The 18,189-nt window shown below is 48.6% G+C and overlaps 1 protein-coding gene across 3 annotated transcripts in view; it reads left to right on the top strand.

The window, feature by feature from the left end:
* KDM2B (lysine demethylase 2B) overlaps positions 1–18,189 on the top strand; it is a 35,060-nt gene that overhangs the window by 773 nt on the left and 16,098 nt on the right. The window contains exons 2-9 of one of the 3 annotated variants that reach the window (XM_081338898.1): positions 494–638; positions 2,450–2,528; positions 3,643–3,689; positions 4,188–4,366; positions 5,666–5,772; positions 14,370–14,463; positions 14,689–14,842; positions 15,423–15,538. In XM_081338898.1, coding sequence (XP_081195024.1) covers positions 494–638; positions 2,450–2,528; positions 3,643–3,689; positions 4,188–4,366; positions 5,666–5,772; positions 14,370–14,463; positions 14,689–14,842; positions 15,423–15,538 — 921 coding nt within the window. Of the gene's footprint in view, positions 1–216; positions 639–2,449; positions 2,529–3,642; positions 3,690–4,187; positions 4,367–5,665; positions 5,773–14,369; positions 14,464–14,688; positions 14,843–15,422; positions 15,539–18,189 lie in introns of those variants that run through there. The other 2 variants (XM_081338900.1, XM_081338899.1) reach the window with 2 other exon arrangements.

The following is an 18,189-nucleotide window of genomic DNA, read 5'->3' as shown; positions in this document are numbered from 1 at the left end:
TACATAACGCCGTCTGCTTTTTAAAAGGCCGGCTTCCGGTATGACTCGGGCAGCCTGCGAGTCTTATGTAAATCGGGCTGGCTTGTTGCTGCTGACTCGCCCGGCGCGTGTCGGGCGAGCCGTTGCTAAGGGAAGCCCGCCATCTGGAGAGTGGTCGTGTGAACGGGGGCAGAGAAGGGGCCTGGGGGGGGAGGAGGGTCCCTCGCAGGCAGAACGCAGGAGCAAACCCTGCAGCGTGGGGGCAATAGCGGGGGTTTGTGGCCCCGAGTCGAGAAGCACCCGAGTCCCCGGGCAGGTTCACACGCGCGCGCCCCCGAAACACGGGTCAGAGCGATGCCCGGACGGAGCAAGCGGGGCCGCCTCGCCTCTTGGCCTAACCGGCGCAGAGAGGGGCCGATGCGGGGCTGCCCCCTCCCTGGCCAGCGCGGCGCCCGCGGGCCCCTGCCCGGGCTCCCCCAGCCACGCGCCCCTCGCCTTCTCTGCCCCCGTGCAGCGCTGCATCGGCCGGCGGCTCTACGACGAGAACGAGGACCTGTCCGACGTGGAGGAGATCGTCAGCGTGCGCGGCTTCGACCTGGAGGAGAAGCTGAGGAGCCGCAGCTACCGCGGGGACTTCGTGCGGCCCATGGACGGCCAAGGTGAGCGCCGCGGCCCCGCCGCCTCCTCCGCCCACGTGCCGCCCGGCCCGGCTTCGTATTTCCCGCCAGCCGCCGCCGCCGCCGCCGCCGGGCCGGGGGAAGCCGGTGACGCCGCCCAGGCAGATGCGCGCTCCGAGGCGGCCGAGCGGCTCCCGGCCGGCCTGTCCCAGCCGCCGCCGCCGCCCCCTGCCCGGGTGGGCCCTGGGCTTCCTCCCCTCCCTTCGGAGGGGTCGCCTCGGGCCCTGCTGGATCCCCACCTTCCCCTTGAGCCTGACTTTCCCAGCTGCCCCCGGCCCCAAAAGGGGACCCCGGGTCTGAACTGAGGCGGTTGAGGGGAGAGAGAGTGAGGGTCCCTTTTCCGGTGGGCAGAGAGAAAATGGAGACCCCCTCCAAGGACGCAGCTGAGGCCCAGAATATTTTACCTCAGACTTGAGGATTGGCCATGACCTAGGGAGAGGGATGGGCTTTGTAGTCTGGGTTCTGGTTGCTTTTCGTGCTCGGGACCGTTTCTCAGGCTCCAGATGTGCTGACTTGGGCCTGGCTGGGGATGGTGGGAGTTGTAGTGCCAAATAACTGGAGAAGCTAGAACAGGATGGATAATTTGTTCTCTGGCACGTCTTAGCTTATAGGGACTGTCTTTCAATGGACATTTTAAGTCCATTTTCCCGGAAAGTAGTCCTCAAATCTGTTTATTGGGTCTAACTCCCTGCTAAATGTTCCTAGGATTTGGGGCTTTTTTGGAACCAAAGCAGCTTTTTAAAATGTTTAGCCTGGGTTTCCCATGATTGAAAGTTTGTTAACTTTTCCCTTTTGAGCGATTGCCAATTAAAATGTAATTCATGGAGAGATGGTCGAGAGTTTAGTGGCATCTTGAAATGAAGTCTCCTTGAGAGGAGGCCTTGCTGGTTAACCTTGAGTCTGTCACCTTTGCTGGCATATCCTAAGTTGCCTCGCAGGGTTGTTGTGAAGAGGAAAAACTAGAAGCAGAGAGTTATTAGGATGAGGACAAAGCTAGCCCACGCTTGACCACTTTTGGAAGGAAACAGCCCAGTACATTAATGATTCTCAACACTGAGCTTGAAAGAAATGTAAAATTACAGAACCAGCTCCAAAAAAAAACACCCTTGTCTAAAGCATACATGCATGTATCATTTTGTTAACTCTGCTGAACGACGGACGTAGGACGAGGAAGGAGGTTAGAAGAATTTCGCTTTGAAAAACTAAACTTGGTGTCTGAGTTCAGACTTGCTAAGCTAGAAGCTAAGTGTATTATGACTACGACTAAACAGCTACTCTTAAGAATGTTGATTTCTTCCACAGATGTTTTTTTGACTTACAACCATTTGTTTAGCGGCCATTTAGAGCACTGATAAAAGTCACTTAACGACCAGTTCTCACACTTATAACCGTTACACCATCCCTGCAGTCATGTGATCAACATTCAGGTTGCTTGGCAACCAACGTGTATTTACAATGGACACAGCATCCCAAGGTCACGTGATCACAATTATGGCCTTCCCAGAAGGCTTCCTACATTCAAAGTCACGGGGCGGGGGGGGAGGGGAGCAGGGATTTGCTTAACGATTGCATGATTTATTTAACGACTACAGTGCTTCACTTAGCAGCCAAGGAAAAAAAGCACATAAAACCGGGTGCAACTTCCTTAAGAACCGCCTTGCTTAGCAACAGAAATTCTAATGCCAATTTTGGTCGTAAGTTGAGGCTACTTGTATTTGCCAAGCTTCTTTTTTAATGGCTGAAATCTTACAACTGACCTGTCTCTGACCTTCTCTGCTTTTCCCCCCCACCAGATTTCACTTTTGAATATGTGCAGCGGGAAGCGCTGAAAGTCCCTCTCATCTTCCGAAGTAAGGCTGGACTGGGAATTAAGTAAGACCACCCTATTCTTAATATATATCATCCTTTTGTCTTTATCTAGTCTTATAACCAAGCTGGGATAAATGATAGGAACTGGGTGCTTGGTGGGCTTTCAGCTGTGGCAAAGCCCCTTCTCTTACCTTGAGGAAAGGCGCTGCAGAAGAAAACACTCATTTATCGTTATTTGATAAACAAATTTATATCGGAAACTAACCAAGGAGAGAACTGAGGAGAAATTTCCTGACAGTTAGAACAATTAGCCAGTGGAACAACCTGCCTCCAGAAGCGGTGAATGCTCCAACACTGGAAGTTTTTAAGAAGAGACTGGACAGCCATTTCCTGCCTGAGCAGGGGGATGGACTAGATGACCTCCAAGGTTCTGTTCTATTCCATTCCATTCCTATTCCTCTCTGCTCTGCTCTGCTCTATTCTGCTGCCCAAGTCATACATATGTGACTTTTATTTTTTCTATGAAGAGAAGGGGCCACCCTGAGGTTTGCAATTTGGCTAGGAATTGAGGACCTTGGAAAACCTCTTAATTCAAGAGCAGAACTGATGCTGAATGCCTAGACGGGTTATGCAAAACCCCCAACTTTCTAAAGATGATCCTTGGGATAATTCAAGGTCTCCAGTCTTCTTTTTTGTATCTTCAAATTGTCATAAAGGAATGCTGAGATTGGCTTACAGGTCAAAGCTGTGATAAGGAGAATTGTCCTAACAAGGAAGTCTAACCATCAGTATCAAAAAGAACCATCCAACTACTAACTTTCTTTTTTAAAAAAAAATTGCACTGAGGGGTCAGAGAAGTAGAAGGACGTTTGGATGCTCAGGATGGTGGAGAACATTGTGACTTCATTGCTCTAAGAGGTTTTTTTGGAAGGAAGGAGAGAAAAAAGGAGAGGCACATAGATAAGATGGTGGCTGCCAGCTGCAGAGGCAGGAGAGAAAACTTCAAATTCGGAGAAGATATTCCCAAGAACTACAGTTGGCAAATGAGTGGGGGAAAAGGGAGGATTTTAAATTCTGTCCTTGTGATTACTGCTCAGCCAGGGTCAGACTGTTGCTGTTCTGATTTCAGCTCTCTGTTTTGCATTGAGTTTAATACCTACGCCTTTCGTCATTTCAGAATGCCCGATCCAGACTTCACTGTCCAAGATGCTAAAATGCTTGTGGGTAAGTTTCTGTGCATCTTTCCATAATGCAGAAATGATGCGTTGATGTTCTGATTTGATGTTCTGATTTGTTTTTGTTTTAAATAAAAGAACAAACAGGGTATTATGTGTAAATTATGCAAGTGAGAAGCTGAACCAAGAACACATAACCCAGGTTGCAGGCAGCAGTTGTACCCAAATCTATATTTTGTAGAATAGAGCCATGTCTGAGAATTGAAAATTCATGGTATAATTTTAGTATCTTCTTGTTTAGGGGAGAATACTAAGAATGATTAAAAGCTAATTTGAATATGAAAGTGAAGCCAGTATAATAATTATCAAGCTGATCCTGGGTATCTTGTAGGATGTACCAGATACCAGAAATATCAGCCAGTTTGAATAACTCTGATTCTCACTATACAATATTTGGAATTTTCTTGTGTTTATTTTGAAAGTTTTTGCTAGGAATAAAATCTTTGCTGTATTTTCCCATCAACCTTCCTTTTCCAAACTCTTCCAGGGAGCCGACGGATTGTGGATGTAGTGGATGTGAACACCCAAAAAGGCATTGAAATGAGCATGGCTCAATTTGTGCGGTACTACGAAACCCCTGAGGTGGAGCGCGAGAAACTGTACAACATGATCAGCCTGGAATTCAGCCACACCAAACTGGCCAATATTGTCAAGCGTCCCAATGTGGTAAGTGGAGATTCTGACTGAGTTTGGAGTGAATGAGAGCATCCTCATTGAACTTGGGGTCAAATGGGAGCATCCCAGTTGAGCTTGGGGGGGTGTCAATGGGAGCATCCCAGTTGAGCTTGGGGGGTCAACGAGAACATCCCAGTTGAGCTTGGGGTCAATGGGAGATCCCAGTAAATTTGGGGTGAACTTGGGGTCAATGAGAGCATCTTCTTTGAGTTTGGGGTCCGTGAGAGCATCCTAATTGAGCTTCCAATGAATTAGAGCATATAATTGAGCTTGGGGTGACCTAGAGTTTAGAGTTTAGAGTTTTATTTGATTTATATACCGCCCTTCTCCTTGGTAGGGACTCAGGGCGGTTCACAGGGCATATATAAAAAAGACAATACAAAAATTAAAAAAGATTAAACCCATGCCCAATTAAAACAGTAATACAAATTTAAAAACAATTAAAAACCCATAATCCCCCATCAGGCCAGACCAGCTATTTCAAACAGGTGGGTCTTCAGGCCCCGACGGAAAGTTCGAAGGTCTGGTGCCATCCGGAGCTCCACCGGCAGTTGGTTCCATAATGCCGGAGCGCCCACAGAGAAGGCCCTCCCCCTGGGGGCCACCAGTCGGCATTCCCTGACTGGCGGCACCCTGAGGAGGCCCTCTCTGTGGGAACGCACAGGGCGGAGGGGAATCGATGCCGGCAGCAGGTGGTCCCTGAGGTATCCCGGACCCATGCCATGTAGGGACTTAAAGATCGTAACCAACACCTTGAACCTCACCCGAAAGACAACTGGTAACCAATGCAGCTCGCGGAGCAAAGGTATAACATGGGAGTACCGGGAAACTCCCAAGACAACTCTCGCGGCCGCATTCTGTACCAGTTGGAGCCTCCGAGTGGTCTTCAAGGGAAGCCCCATGTAGAGAGCATTACAGTAGTCAAGGCGAGAGGTCACGAGCGCATGAGTGACCGTACACAGGGCATCCCGGTTCAGATAGGGCCGCAACTGGCGCACCAGGCGAACCTGGGCGAAAGCCCCCCTAGTCACGGCCACTATATGATCTTCCAGGGTAAGCCGTGAATCTAGGAGGACTCCCAAGTTGCGAGCCCTATCCACGGGGGGTAAGAGCTCACCCCCCATAGAAAGAGATGGAACATTTTGAATGTCCCGGGATGCCGGAATGCACAGCCACTCAGTCTTGTCAGGGTTGAGCTGAAGTCTGTTCCTCCCCTAGGCCATCCTTAGCCAAGAGAACAGGTGTTTCTCTATTATTTCCTACCTTAACTCTGATTTGGGTTTTTTCCAGGTGGATTTAGTAGACTGGGTGGACAACATGTGGCCGCGGCATTTAAAGGAAAGGCAGACCGAGTCCACAAATGCCATTCTGGAGATGAAATATCCCAAAGTGAAAAAGTAAGTGGATTTTTATTCCAAATTTCCTTGCTAAATTATGATTAAAGCTAGGTGTGTTGTGGAGTGTTGAGCCTAAATTCAGAGGACCTTTGTGCGTCTCCGTTGAAAGATTTGTGTGGCCGTGACAATTAATGGCTGGGGTTTTTTGGAGCTATGATTTGGTGACACGTGAAGGTGCTGTGATAGAGAAGGACATGGCTGCTTCTATGTCAGAGAGACGCCAACCAATAGGAAGGAACCTTGGCTGTGATTGGGCTGAATTGCTGTGATGTCAGCAGGGAAAGCCCAAAGACCTGTGTTTATTGTCCGGCCTTGCTTGTTTTGTGTTTTTGTTGTTATAAGGAGGTTGGGCTGGATTAACAATGGCAGCCACAAAGGATATCCCCCTATTTTGTGGTGGATTTAGGATTTCCTTCTTACAAGACAATTTTTCCTTCTTACAAACTGCTTTGTGGTTTTTTTGAATTGCTAACGGCCGTCTGTGGGGATAAAGACATTTCTTTTTTGCTTGCTTGCTTGCTTGTGTTTAACGTATTTTGCCAAGTAGGTCACCCGGATCCTTTCTTACACCTTGCAACAAAAATGTTGGCCTGTCAGAATTAGCTGTGAATTAGAGGTTCGTACATAACAGTGTTAAAAGGACTGTGCTGTACGTAAAAGCTTATGCGTGGCGCTGTTTTTTTGGATAGAGGGAGTAAAATGAGTAAAAGGATAGGGACGAGTTATAGGTCGTCCTTCACTTACAACCATTTGTTTAGTGACTGCTTAAAGTTTCAGTGACACTGGAAAAAAGTGATTTGTGAGCTTTTTTTCACACTTAGGACCATTGCGGCATCCCCATGGTCACGTGATCAAAATTCAGATGCTTGGCAACTGGCATGTACTTACAACGGTTGCACAGTGTCCTGGGCTCCCGTGATCCCCTTTGTGTGACCTTCTGACAATCAAAGTCCACGGGGAAGCCAGATTCCCTTAACAACTGTATTACCAACTTAACAACCGCAGCGATTCATTTAACAACTGTGGCAAGGAAGGTCGTAAAACAAGTCAAACTCATTGAACAACTGTCTCGCTTAGCAACAGGAATTTTGGGTTCAGTTGTGGTTGTAAGTCGAGGACTCCCTGTACTCAGATATCCTTCAAGCAAAGCAGCTTTCCAAACAGAAGCTCTGGTACGTTAAGGTTTTTCAGTGCTGCTCTTTTTCCCATACCAACAACTCTGTGTCCAGCAAATACTTCTCAAGGGGAGAAACCTCCTTCCGTAAACGTTGCCTTTCCCCCAGCCCCAGGATAGCTTTTGTGTTTACAGATATCCGAGGGAGTTTGTTATCTGTTCATATGAAAAAAGCTGGCTAACTCAGATGACCTTACCTAGTTTGGGTAACGCATAAAAACAACCAAGTTCGGAGAGCACCAAAGGCCCCCTCATCTCTTACAGGCTTCTACCTCGGGTGAGAGGAGACAAATTAAAAATGGGGAGAAAAAATAGGATGGCTTAATTTGATACACACGCACACCCTCCAGCCCCTCCAGATTTAGATATTTAGCTGCACTTTGTTACCCTGACAAAGATAGTGAAAAATGATCCCTGGAAAGTTTTTGTGTTTTTTTAAGTTTTTGACAACTCCAGGCCTGTGTGCTGGAGTTGATGGTACCAAACTGGGAATAGGCTGAGCATTCAGCCATTCATTCAAGGCTGGGAGAGGTTCAGCTGTTTTTTCCCCCCGAGGTGCGATGGATGCCATAGCCAAGCAGAAGCATCTCTTGCTCAGGGCAAAATTGAGTGGGAGAGAGAGAGAGAGAGAGAGAGAGAGAGAGAGAGAGAGAGAGAGAGAGAGAGATGGGCGGTAGAGAGAAGCAGCCAGCCTTCACTGTGATTTCTTTCTCCCTGCCTCCTCAGATAATAAACCAATTTTCCCACTAAATTCCCTTTGTGCATTTTTTGAGCAAAGAGAGAGGGGCGCGCTGCCTCTGCGGAACCCCCCCCTACAGTCCACCTCACCCGTGTGTTCATGCACAGGGCCAGTTCTAGGGCAGATATGCTGTGTTTTCTCTGGCTGTCTTTCTATCCTGGCCCACCATTTTACGCTATGGATTCTGTAGGGGTCTTTCCAAGCTTCAGGCTAGAAAAGATTGCTTGCTTTTTTCTCTGTTCAGCTTGACCCACCGCCCTCCTGCGCACTTCAAAAAAACAAAGCCAGAAGATAAGATTGAGAAGAGATTATTTTTCCCTGGGGGTAGCAGGGGGGTGGAGGGGGGGTATGGGGGAGAATTTCTGTGCTACCTTTTTTGTGCTTTTCAGGCCTTAATTGCTTGGAATGCTTCGTGGATAATGGGTGTCCTTTTGCCAGCATAGTCTATCTATGGGCAGCCCTTTGAGTCCTTGAATCATAATAATGATAAGAGGGTGAAAGCTGAAGGAAACATCTGCAAAAGATCAGATGTTTGACCCTCAAAGCAATCTGAAGAAACTAAATTAACAGCTTAGTTACTGACTATAGTATATATACAAATATAGGAAGTTACATGAGGAGTTTTGAATGAACAGGTGTGGCTCTTGGCTCCTGGTGATTTATGAACACAACTTCGTAGCTGGTGGAATAGTATGGACATATTTGGTCTGCATTTGCACAGCAACATCTTTGCAAGGTTGTCCGTGCGTTGGTGACAACTTGTGCTAGTTGAATATTGGATACAGCCGATGGAGGTTGTAGCTGACTATCGGGGTGTCTTGTAAAAACAGCTTAAGATCTGTGATGCCGCCCTGCACCATTCGGAACAAGCTGCTGTTAAGCGAAAGGAGTTTATGAACAGAGAAAAAGGAGCGAGAAATCCTGTCGTTATCCTCTCCATTGCCTCTCTGTTACTTTTATCTCCTCGTTTTGGCGTAAAATTCTGCAATCTGACCCAGACAAAGGTCTGTCTTTTGCATTGTTGCCACCGGCTGCTTTTTTACACCACTGTGCAAATGTTTGCTGTACAATAACATCCGAATGAAAACATTTGGGGGGATTTAAAAAAAATAGAAAAAGGAAAGGACAGTTTTTAGCAGAGGCTCCAGCTGGGAATTTCCTCCCCCCCCCCCACCATCAGAGAAAGAACATTTCCCCCCCCCCCCAAACAATGTGACAAGTCCTCCCTTTTCGTTGCCTTCTAATTTGGGAGCAATTAAAGAGCAGAAAATGCCAGGTTCCTTCAAAGAGTTCAGTGCTGCCTCCGCCAGGCTGCATCTTCGAAAATGCCACCATCACGGCTCCTCATTCATTTCTTTATGGTTTCTTCCACCCTCCCAGTTCTCTTATTATTTTTGGCATCTTTCAAATTTTTCTTAATCCAAAAACAAAACACGGGAGAGATGCTGAAATAGTTTATTTATTTATTTATTTATTTATTTGCATTTATATACCGCCCTATTCCCTGAGGACTCAGGGCGGTTTACAGGGAATTAAAAATCCACCATACAAAAGTTAAAAAACCAATTAAAAGATATTAAATTACCCTGTATACATTAAAACCCGAATTAAAAATTTCTCCTCAGCCTGGGCCTGAGAGCTCAAAGAGCCAGGTCTTCAGGCCCCGGCGGAATGATCGGAGGTCGGGGGCAGTCCTCAGCTCCACCGGCAGCTGGTTCCAGAGGGCAGGCGCTCCCACAGAGAAGGCCCTATCCCTGGGTGTCACCCGCCGGCAATCTCTCACCGGCGGCACCCTGAGCAGACCCTCCCTGTGGGAGCGCACTGGGCGAAGGGCGTTTGATGCCGGCAGCAGGTGTTCCCTCAAATAGCCCGGACCCAGGCCATGTAGGGCTTTATAGGTAATAACCAGCACCTTGAATTTCACCCGGAGGGCAACCGGAAGCCAATGCAGCTCGCGGAGTAGAGGTGTTACATGGGAGTATCGGGAAACCCCCATTACAACTCGCGCGGCCGCATTCTGCACCAGTTGAAGCCTCCGAGTGGTCTTCAAGGGCAGCCCCATGTAGAGAGCGTTACAGTAGTCCAAACGGGAGGTCACAAGCGCATGAGTAACTGTGCGTAGGGCGTCTCGGTCCAGATAGGGACGCAACTGGCGCACCAGGCGAACCTGTGCAAAAGCCCCCCTGGTCACGGCTCCTATGTGGTCTTCAAAATTGAGCCGTGAATCCAGGAGGACGCCCAAGTTGCGAGCCCTATCAACGGGGGGTAACACCTCACCCCCCATCGTTAGAGGTGGAATAACTTGGTTAACCCGAGATGCCGATATGCACAGCCACTCAGTCTTGGCGGGATTGAGACGAAGCCTGTTTCTCCCCATCCAGACCTGAACCGCCTCCAGGCACCGGGACATCACGGAGAGGGCATCGCTGGGTTGGTTCGGGGTGGAAAGAAAAAGTTGGGTATCATCAGCGTACTGGTGATACCCCACCCCGAAACCACGAATGATCTCGCCCAGCGGCTTCATATAGATGTTGAACAGGAGAGGTGAGAGGACCGACCCCTGAGGAACTCCACAAATGAGAGACCTCGGGGTGGATCTCTGCCCTCCTGTCAACACCGACTGCGAGCGGCCCTGGAGGTAGGAGGAGAACCACCGTAAAACGGTGCCTCCCACTCCCAACCCCCTGAGACGCCGCAGCAGGATACCATGGTCGATGGTATCGAAAGCCGCTGAGAGATCTAATAGGACCAGGACAGAGGAACAACCCCTGTCCCTAGCCCTCCAGAGATCATTCACCAGCGCGACCAATGCCGTCTCCGTGCTGTATCCGGGCCTGAAGCCCGATTGGTACGGGTCCAGATAATCAGTTTCCTCCAGGAACAGAGGGAGCTGATGCGCCACCACACTCTCAACAACCTTCGCCAGAAAGCGAAGGTTGGAGACTGGACGATAGTTGTTTAAAACAGCCGGGTCCAAAGCAGGCTTCTTGAGAAGGGGCCTCACCACCGCCTCCTTCAAGGCGGCAGGGAAGACACCCTCCTTCAAAGAAGCAGTTATTACTGCATGGAACCAGCCTCGTGTTCCCTCCCGAGCCGCATAAGCTAGCCAGGAGGGGCACGGATCCAACAAACAGGTGGTGGTGCTCAGTCTCCCCATGATCCTGTCCACATCATCAGGGGAAACAGGGTCGAACTCAGTCCAGATAACATGCTCAAGACCGCCTGATTCCTCCACGTCAGACTCTGCCCAGTCAGAGTCCAAGCCGGTCCGGATCAGAGCGATTTTGTCCGCCAGATGATGACTAAACTCCTCGGCTCGTCCCTGCAAGGGATCCTCTCTCACCTCCTGGTTAAGGAGGGAGCGAGTCACCCTAAACAGGGCGGCCGGGCGATTATCTGCGGACGCGATAAGGGAGGCAAAGTAGTTAGACTTTGCCGTCCTTATCGCCGCAAGATAAGACCTTATAAAGGTTCTTAACTGCAATCGGTCGGATTCGGATCGGCTGGATCTCCAACCGCTCTCTAGACCTCGTCTCCGACGCTTCATCTCCCGGAGCTCCACAGAGAACCATGGGGCCCAACGGGATCTGCGCCGAGTCAGAGGTCGCGAGGGTACAACGCAGTCGAGTGCCCTGGTGGCAGCCGTTTCCCAGGCCTCCACCAGAGCATCGACTGGGCTGTGGGTAAGGGTGATAGGTATAGGCCCAAGCGCCCTCTGGAACCGGTCCGGGTCCATTAGGCGCCTGGGGCGGAACCACCTGGTCGGTTCCGCCGCCCAGCGGCGGGGGATGGCATGACGGAAAACCAGCCTCAGGAGGTGATGATCTGACCATGACAGAGGGGTTCCTCCCCCCTTGTTTAATGAGTGAAATGGAGGTCACTTGGCAAGGTCAGAGCCCCGCTGAGTGAACCCCAAATTTCTGTTTATTCCAAGAAGTGTGTCTACAAGGGGTGGGTGGGTCAGGAAGCTGGAGCTGAAATCTCTTTAGGTTTTGTCTTGTCGTCTTCTTTTTCTCCCCTTTTCCGGTATTTTTCAAGCAAAGGCACATAGGAAGGGGCCTCTGGCTCGGAGAGTGGGGTGGGGTGGGGGCTGGAAAAGAAAGGGGAAGGGGGCCTCTTCCTTCCAAGATGGAGGCTTGAGTACATTTCAGGAGCCAGTCCCTTAGAAAAGTTAGGCATCCTGGGCTGTGCTGAACAAACCAGCCCACCCACTTGCTGTCTTTTGAAGAAGCGGGATTATCCATGCAGGAGAAGCCGGGCTGAATTCCTCCCCCACGTGACTCCAGCCTTACACGGAGATAGAGGTCAGCACAAAGGCATCTCTCCAGCGTCTGCTTTGCGGAGAAAAGCTTTTGCCCCCTCCCCAATTTCCAAAGCCTTCTTGCCAACCCCTGGGCTTTTGGAAGAGAGAACGGAATGGCCTCGGTTAGACCCGAGGATGGAACCGTTTAGTCACAGATCATCTCCAAAGACTCTTTCTGAAAAACATCAACTCATCCTGACTAAGGGTTCTTAGAAGCAGAGGTTGAGTTTGGGGGCTTAATGTGTGTGAAAGAAATGGAGCCCTTAAAGAAAGTCCTCCGTCTGAGGTTGAAAAACTTGCTGGGGGGGAGGGAGCAGAGAAGAGGAAGATTGATTTGGGAGAGGGGCAAATGATTCCATCCATTCTGCCACCATGGAAATGAGGTTTCATGCCTGGAAGAGGGGCTTGCAAAGAGAAAGGCTTAGCCCACTTCCTTAGCTAGAGAACCAAAGGCTTGAGCAAAAAGGAACCAGAAAACCAAATATTCAGAAACCTGATTTTGGCAGTGTGCAGAATGCTTCGTATCCGAATAATAATGCTTCATATTTGAGATTGGAATGGGGTGGGGGAGTGTCTGCTTTCTGGAGGAGGAAAACCTTTTTGTGCATCAATTCATCCAATTGAAACGACATTCAGCTCAGGCTAAGAACTCAAGTTCCAGTTTTAAGACTACAATATATGCAGATCGTTCGTTTGTTTCCAGACTTGTCCTCAGGATAAATTCAACTGTATTCTCTCGCGCTCTCTCTCTCTCTCTCTCTCTCCCTCTCTCTCTCTCTCTCTCACACACACACACAAACACACACACACACACACACACACACACACACACACGCACGCACCACCTTCCAGTCTGCACATGATCAAAGGGGTTGTGCTACTAGCATTGTATTTTAAAGAAAAATATTTCATATAATCCCAAACCACCAAGGATCTTTCAGACGTCTGCCAAACCTAGTGGCCGGTCACATTCCAAGTTGCTTTCTGCTTCCAAGTTTCTCGCGGGGGGGGGGGGTGAGGCTCCCCAAACCAGTGCCTGAATGGGTGTCACTTTTGGCTGGACCTAGAGGAAGGGGGAGAAAGGGGGAAAAGGGGAGAGGGCTTAGGAGCCGAGGAGGAGGAGGGCAGAAGGACTCGTATTTTGAAAAGGGGCTCCTGCAGGGCGGCTAGGCTGCTCTGTTGGGGAGGTTGAAGCTTTCTTGGATATTTTGCCAGCTTGGAATCCGCTTCCCCAACCGGGGAGGTTTAATGGCGCGCCAAGCGCCAGGAAAATCCCGTGCCCAAAAGCCAGACAAGGTAGGGCTGTTTTGCAAGGCAGGGCTTGAGTTGCAAAACAAAACATTGGAGTTGGCTTCCTTTTCCATTTTCCCTTCCCTTTCCTTCCCTTTCTCCTTCCCCATTCCCAGTCCCTCCCTCCCCACACATTTGCCATTTTCCCCATAACAGCAGCATTGCGTATCCCTGTCAAGTCAGAAGAGGTTGCTAGGCAGCCTTTTTCCCTAACCCGAGACTTTCGGATCGCCAAGGGAAGCCTCCTCGCGAAGGGCACCGTTCTCTCCCCAGCCTGTCGCTGGGAGGATGCGGGCGTCCACCTGGATGGTGTCAGAGGGGAGGGAAAACCGTGGCTGATTGGCGGGAGAAGGGAACCGGGCCAGCGGCAACCAGGGCACACGCGGTCTGTTAAGGAAGGCGAAGGACACACAGGGATACACACACACACACACACACACACTCTTGCACGCTCAGATTGAGGCAACCAGCAACCGGAATCAGGAAAAGAGGTTAGTGTGTTAAGCTGTGCACATTTCCTGCGTCTCTTAAGGTGCCCGTGGCGGGCAAGAGGATGGATCGGCGGCGCTGGGTAGGAACGAGAACATCCAGCCCAAAAGGGATGGTGCAAAACTGATTTTAAAGTCTTCCCGATAAGAGTTCTCATAGGGAAAGGAGTGAATTGAGCACTTTAGCCTTCCGGTTTGGCTGGAAGCTTGCAAGCAAGGAGTTTTGAAAAACATCCACCCATTAGCAGTGTGAGATTCAAGCAGAACTGTTTGTAAACTTTGCCCGTGTGAGGATTGGGGAGGAAAAGCACCTTATTTTTGGGTTCCAAGGTCTAGGGTTCAAAGTGAGTGCTGAGAACAGAGAAGCAGGCACAGCCCACGTAGATCGCCAATTTAATTTGGGCGGCCTTCAAGAAGGAGGGGGAGTTGCATTGCCTGGTTTGCGTTTTTTTTCCTTCTTCTTCCCCTGCAGCAGAAATCCCTAGGCTGTTTTTAAAATCCCACCCAGAGGACGAACAGAGAAGCCTTAATTGGACCTGTTCACCGATGATCTGCACATTAGAATCCTTCTCGGTGGTTTTAAAGAGCGATTCTCTTTTGCAGGTACTGTTTGATGAGCGTGAAAGGATGCTTCACCGATTTTCACATTGATTTCGGAGGCACTTCGGTGTGGTATCATGTTTTCCGGGGAGGAAAGGTAAGTGATGTCTCTGTGGAAGGCAATCCTTTCTAAAATCCTTGTGGAGAGCGGAGGCTCAATTTATTATTATTATGATTCTTTTCAAAATAGGCTTGAGCAAGGGGAAATCACCAAGCTAGGAAAGGCAGTCTTGCTGTGCAGTGAATTTAAGATGGAATATTGGACATGCTTGTTTGCTTCTTTTCAAATGAGATATACCTTTGGGTTTTCTATCTGTTCTAGATCTTTTGGCTGATTCCTCCAACATTGCAGAACCTAGAACTTTATGAGGAATGGGTTGTCTCTGGGAAGCAAAGTGATATTTTTCTGGGGGACCGTGTGGAGCTGTGCCAAAGAATCGAACTAAAACAAGGCTACACTTTCTTCATTCCTTCAGGTAATTCCCTTTTGGAAGAGGATCTGGTTTTTCAAGATCAACCCTTACTGTCGACACATTGGTGGGCAGCCATCATTAGGTCCAGAACGGACTGGATAACGTACCTTGACACACTCACTGGGAGAAAAGGACTGCATATGCCTCCCTCCGTGGGTTCTGGACTTCTGCTTGCAATGTCCTTTTTTGTTGTTGTTGTTGCTAACTATAGAGATGATCCAGCCTAAGGATGTCCAACCTTGGCAACTTTTAAGACTTGTGGACTTCAACTCCCAGAATTCCCTGGCATGGCTGGCTGGAGAATTCCGGGAGTTGAAGTCCTCAAGTCTTAATGTTGCCACGGTTGGACATCCCTGATCCTAACGGTTTCTAGCTCTTTTGCTTGTTTCACGTCTTATAACCCATTCCCAATGCTCTGATCCAAGGTTTCTGTTGCTTCAGCAGCTGAAGCTGAATAGAAAGGCTTTTGGGGCAGATCCTGAAGAAAAACACAGATTTGTAGGCCGGATGAGAGCAGGATTTTATCCCCAACCTGACTGACTCTTGTGATGTGACTCCTTTCCTCTCTTCTCTGTCTTTTTAGGGTGGATACATGCGGTTTACACCCCAGTTGATTCCTTGGTGTTTGGTGGAAATATCTTGCATAGCTTTAACGTTCCCATGCAGCTTCGCATTCATGAAATTGAGGACAGAACAAGGGTAAGGACTCCTTAGATTTTTGACTGGAGACATTGAGTCATTGTTCTGCAGAAGGTACCAGGGCGCCTTGGTGGATCAAAGGAAGCTTTGCTTGGTCTGTGAATTTTTCGCTTTAGGTGTTCAGATATTTGGAGCATTACGCAGAAACCTCAAAACCAAGAAGAGCAAAGGGTGGAGAAGCAGAGCAAGCTGGTGGAAAATTGGGTCTTCCCTGCCTAACGGGTCACCAGTTTGGATAAACGTAATGGTTGGGTTCACCCATGGCTTGTTGAGTGATCACAACTGACCACATTCTCGTTCATTCCGAGCCATACATTCTAGTAGAATCAACCGGAACGAGTGGCCTTAATGCATCATGCTAAGCCATAAATTATGATTTACAAACCACGATGGCCGAGAACGTACTCTCCACCACATTGTCAGGGTGGAGAGTTTTGTTGCTTTAATGGTTTCTGCAATCTCAAGTTTGTTCCATCTTAATAGCCAACTAGGTTTAACACAATTATGGCTTATCACACATGGGAATCTAATTATCTTTTAAGTGCAACCTTTCAAGGCCTTGTTTCTCTTCTGACAACTTCCCGGATTTCCAGGGGAATCCTGGTCTTTGTAGGGGTGGGCTTTTGACAACTTAACAAGCACTTTTCTCATTCCCCAGGAAAGTGGCCAGTTTGGGCATCACTCCGTAGAGCTAAAGAATGCTCTTGAAGAAGTTTTAATGGTTTGCTTTGAGATGATGTAGAATTGAGATTTGATTTGGGGATGTGTCTCCCTCATCTGGAATTCTGGAGGGTCTCTACTTCCAGGGTTACAGACCAGTTGCTCGTTTTTCCCCAACGCAGTCATAAAAGTTACGAGTCTGTTTGCTTTCAGCCTCTTCTTGCATATCCATGACAAACTTGCTATGATTAAGTCAACCAGGTGTTTGAATTCTCACCGCACACTGAGTTCTTCAGTGATGGTTTGAGTTGGGCTTCCGTAACAGACATTTGCTATAGTAGACTATGAGTCATTGTATTACAGAAAGAAGGGTTTTAACCTGTGGGTGATTCAGATACGAGGATTTGCCATTCAGGAGCATCCTTAGTACAGGAGCCAAAAAAAGGTCAAGGGAGCGGCCACAACAGGTGGGTGCTAAGAGTGAGGAAACATTGCTCCGCCCCCTTCTTTCTGATTGGTTCCCCAGTGGTGGAAAAGGGTTTAGAATGTTGGGTTTTGTCATGGAAACTGTGTCCGATTGGCTCTCTAAAAGCTGGTACATCACCAAATCCCACCCTGATCAACTATTTCTAGGGAATTCTGGGGTTTCCCCCCCCCAATGTATCATCACTATCCCTGCTGTTGAGCACATCTGTACCTTGCTGTTCCAGATGTGTTGGGCCTTTCCAGCCCATTGTCAAGATGGATGCCCAAGCCACTGTCCCTTGTCTTCAAAGGGCACGTTTGGGACCAAACCACTTTTAGAAGAAGATTGGAACAAAGGCCTTGATTTTCTGATCTTTCCATCCCTACTTGACAGGATCAGGCTTCTAATTCCCGACATTGCGTAGGCTTCGGTTGTAATGCAGAGGACAGTTAAGAAGATAGGACAGTTAGGACAGTTGGAAGATCTACAGCCCACGTTGATTTTCAAAAGGCAAGCTGGGCACTACTGAAAAAAAATCTTGAGACATTGAGAGGCTGGGGTCTTCTGCAAAGTGTGTGAGAAAACGAGTCCCCATCTAAAACAATACCTAAGGCTCATCTTTATTGGTAGCCTTCGATCAGGACCGTAGTCAGGTTGACTTGGAACAGAAGAGACCAACAGCAAAAGAGAGGTTTGAAAATGTCTGCAAGATGGATCGGGCTGTGCTGATGACTGTGGATGTGATTTCTCTCTTCTGGTTCTTCTCCTCAAACATTGTCCACTAAAGAGGAGCCTATCAGATGACTGCGCAAGGGGGACAACCTTAAGATCTTTTGTAGCTTACTTCTGCTCTCCTTGTCTTTCAAGGTGAATAGTTGCTACCTGTATCCCCTGCCTGTCTAAATTCCTTTCCTAAGAACCTGTCTTCTCCACCTGGACACATGCACGCATGCCAACCCCAAGCCAAAGTTGGATTCTTGCAAGAATCCCAGATTTTGTCTTCCTTTCAGCATAGAGTGACGGCCAAATATCTCATGGTTTGACCCACAAGAAGTGTATATAGCTGGGCGCAAGACTGCCCGGGCATGTTGCAAGTTGTGGCTAGTTGCTGAGGGACGCACTCTTAAACATCTCTAACCTCCTCATGAGAATAGCCACCTTCCTGGATCAGAGGAGAAGACCACTCTGAACAGAAAGCTGCTTCCGACTATCACAATTCAAAAACTGGTCAGAGAAAGTGTTAATTGAATTTGTATCCCTTTAGCTCCCTGCAACATGTTGGCTTGCAAGGGAGAAGAAGCCCTTGTTTTGGGGTGTGTGCAAACGTCTGTCTCACATCTGCGACTTTGCAGATGTGCCAAAGGAAATGTAGAGAGAGCCAGCCGTGGGATAGAGTCCAGAGAGGCGAAGTTATTAGGAACTCAAATTGATGCTTAGAGATTGACACACACCCCCAGCATGGGAGCACTGCATGCTTTTCACTGTCTTCAATATTTATTTGTTTTATTTTTTCTTTTTAAAAAAG

This window comes from Vipera berus, assembly GCF_964194415.1.
Source record: "Vipera berus genome assembly, chromosome: 14".
NCBI classification, from domain to species: Eukaryota; Metazoa; Chordata; class Lepidosauria; order Squamata; family Viperidae; genus Vipera; species Vipera berus.
This window is presented reverse-complemented; position numbering and strand designations above follow the sequence as displayed.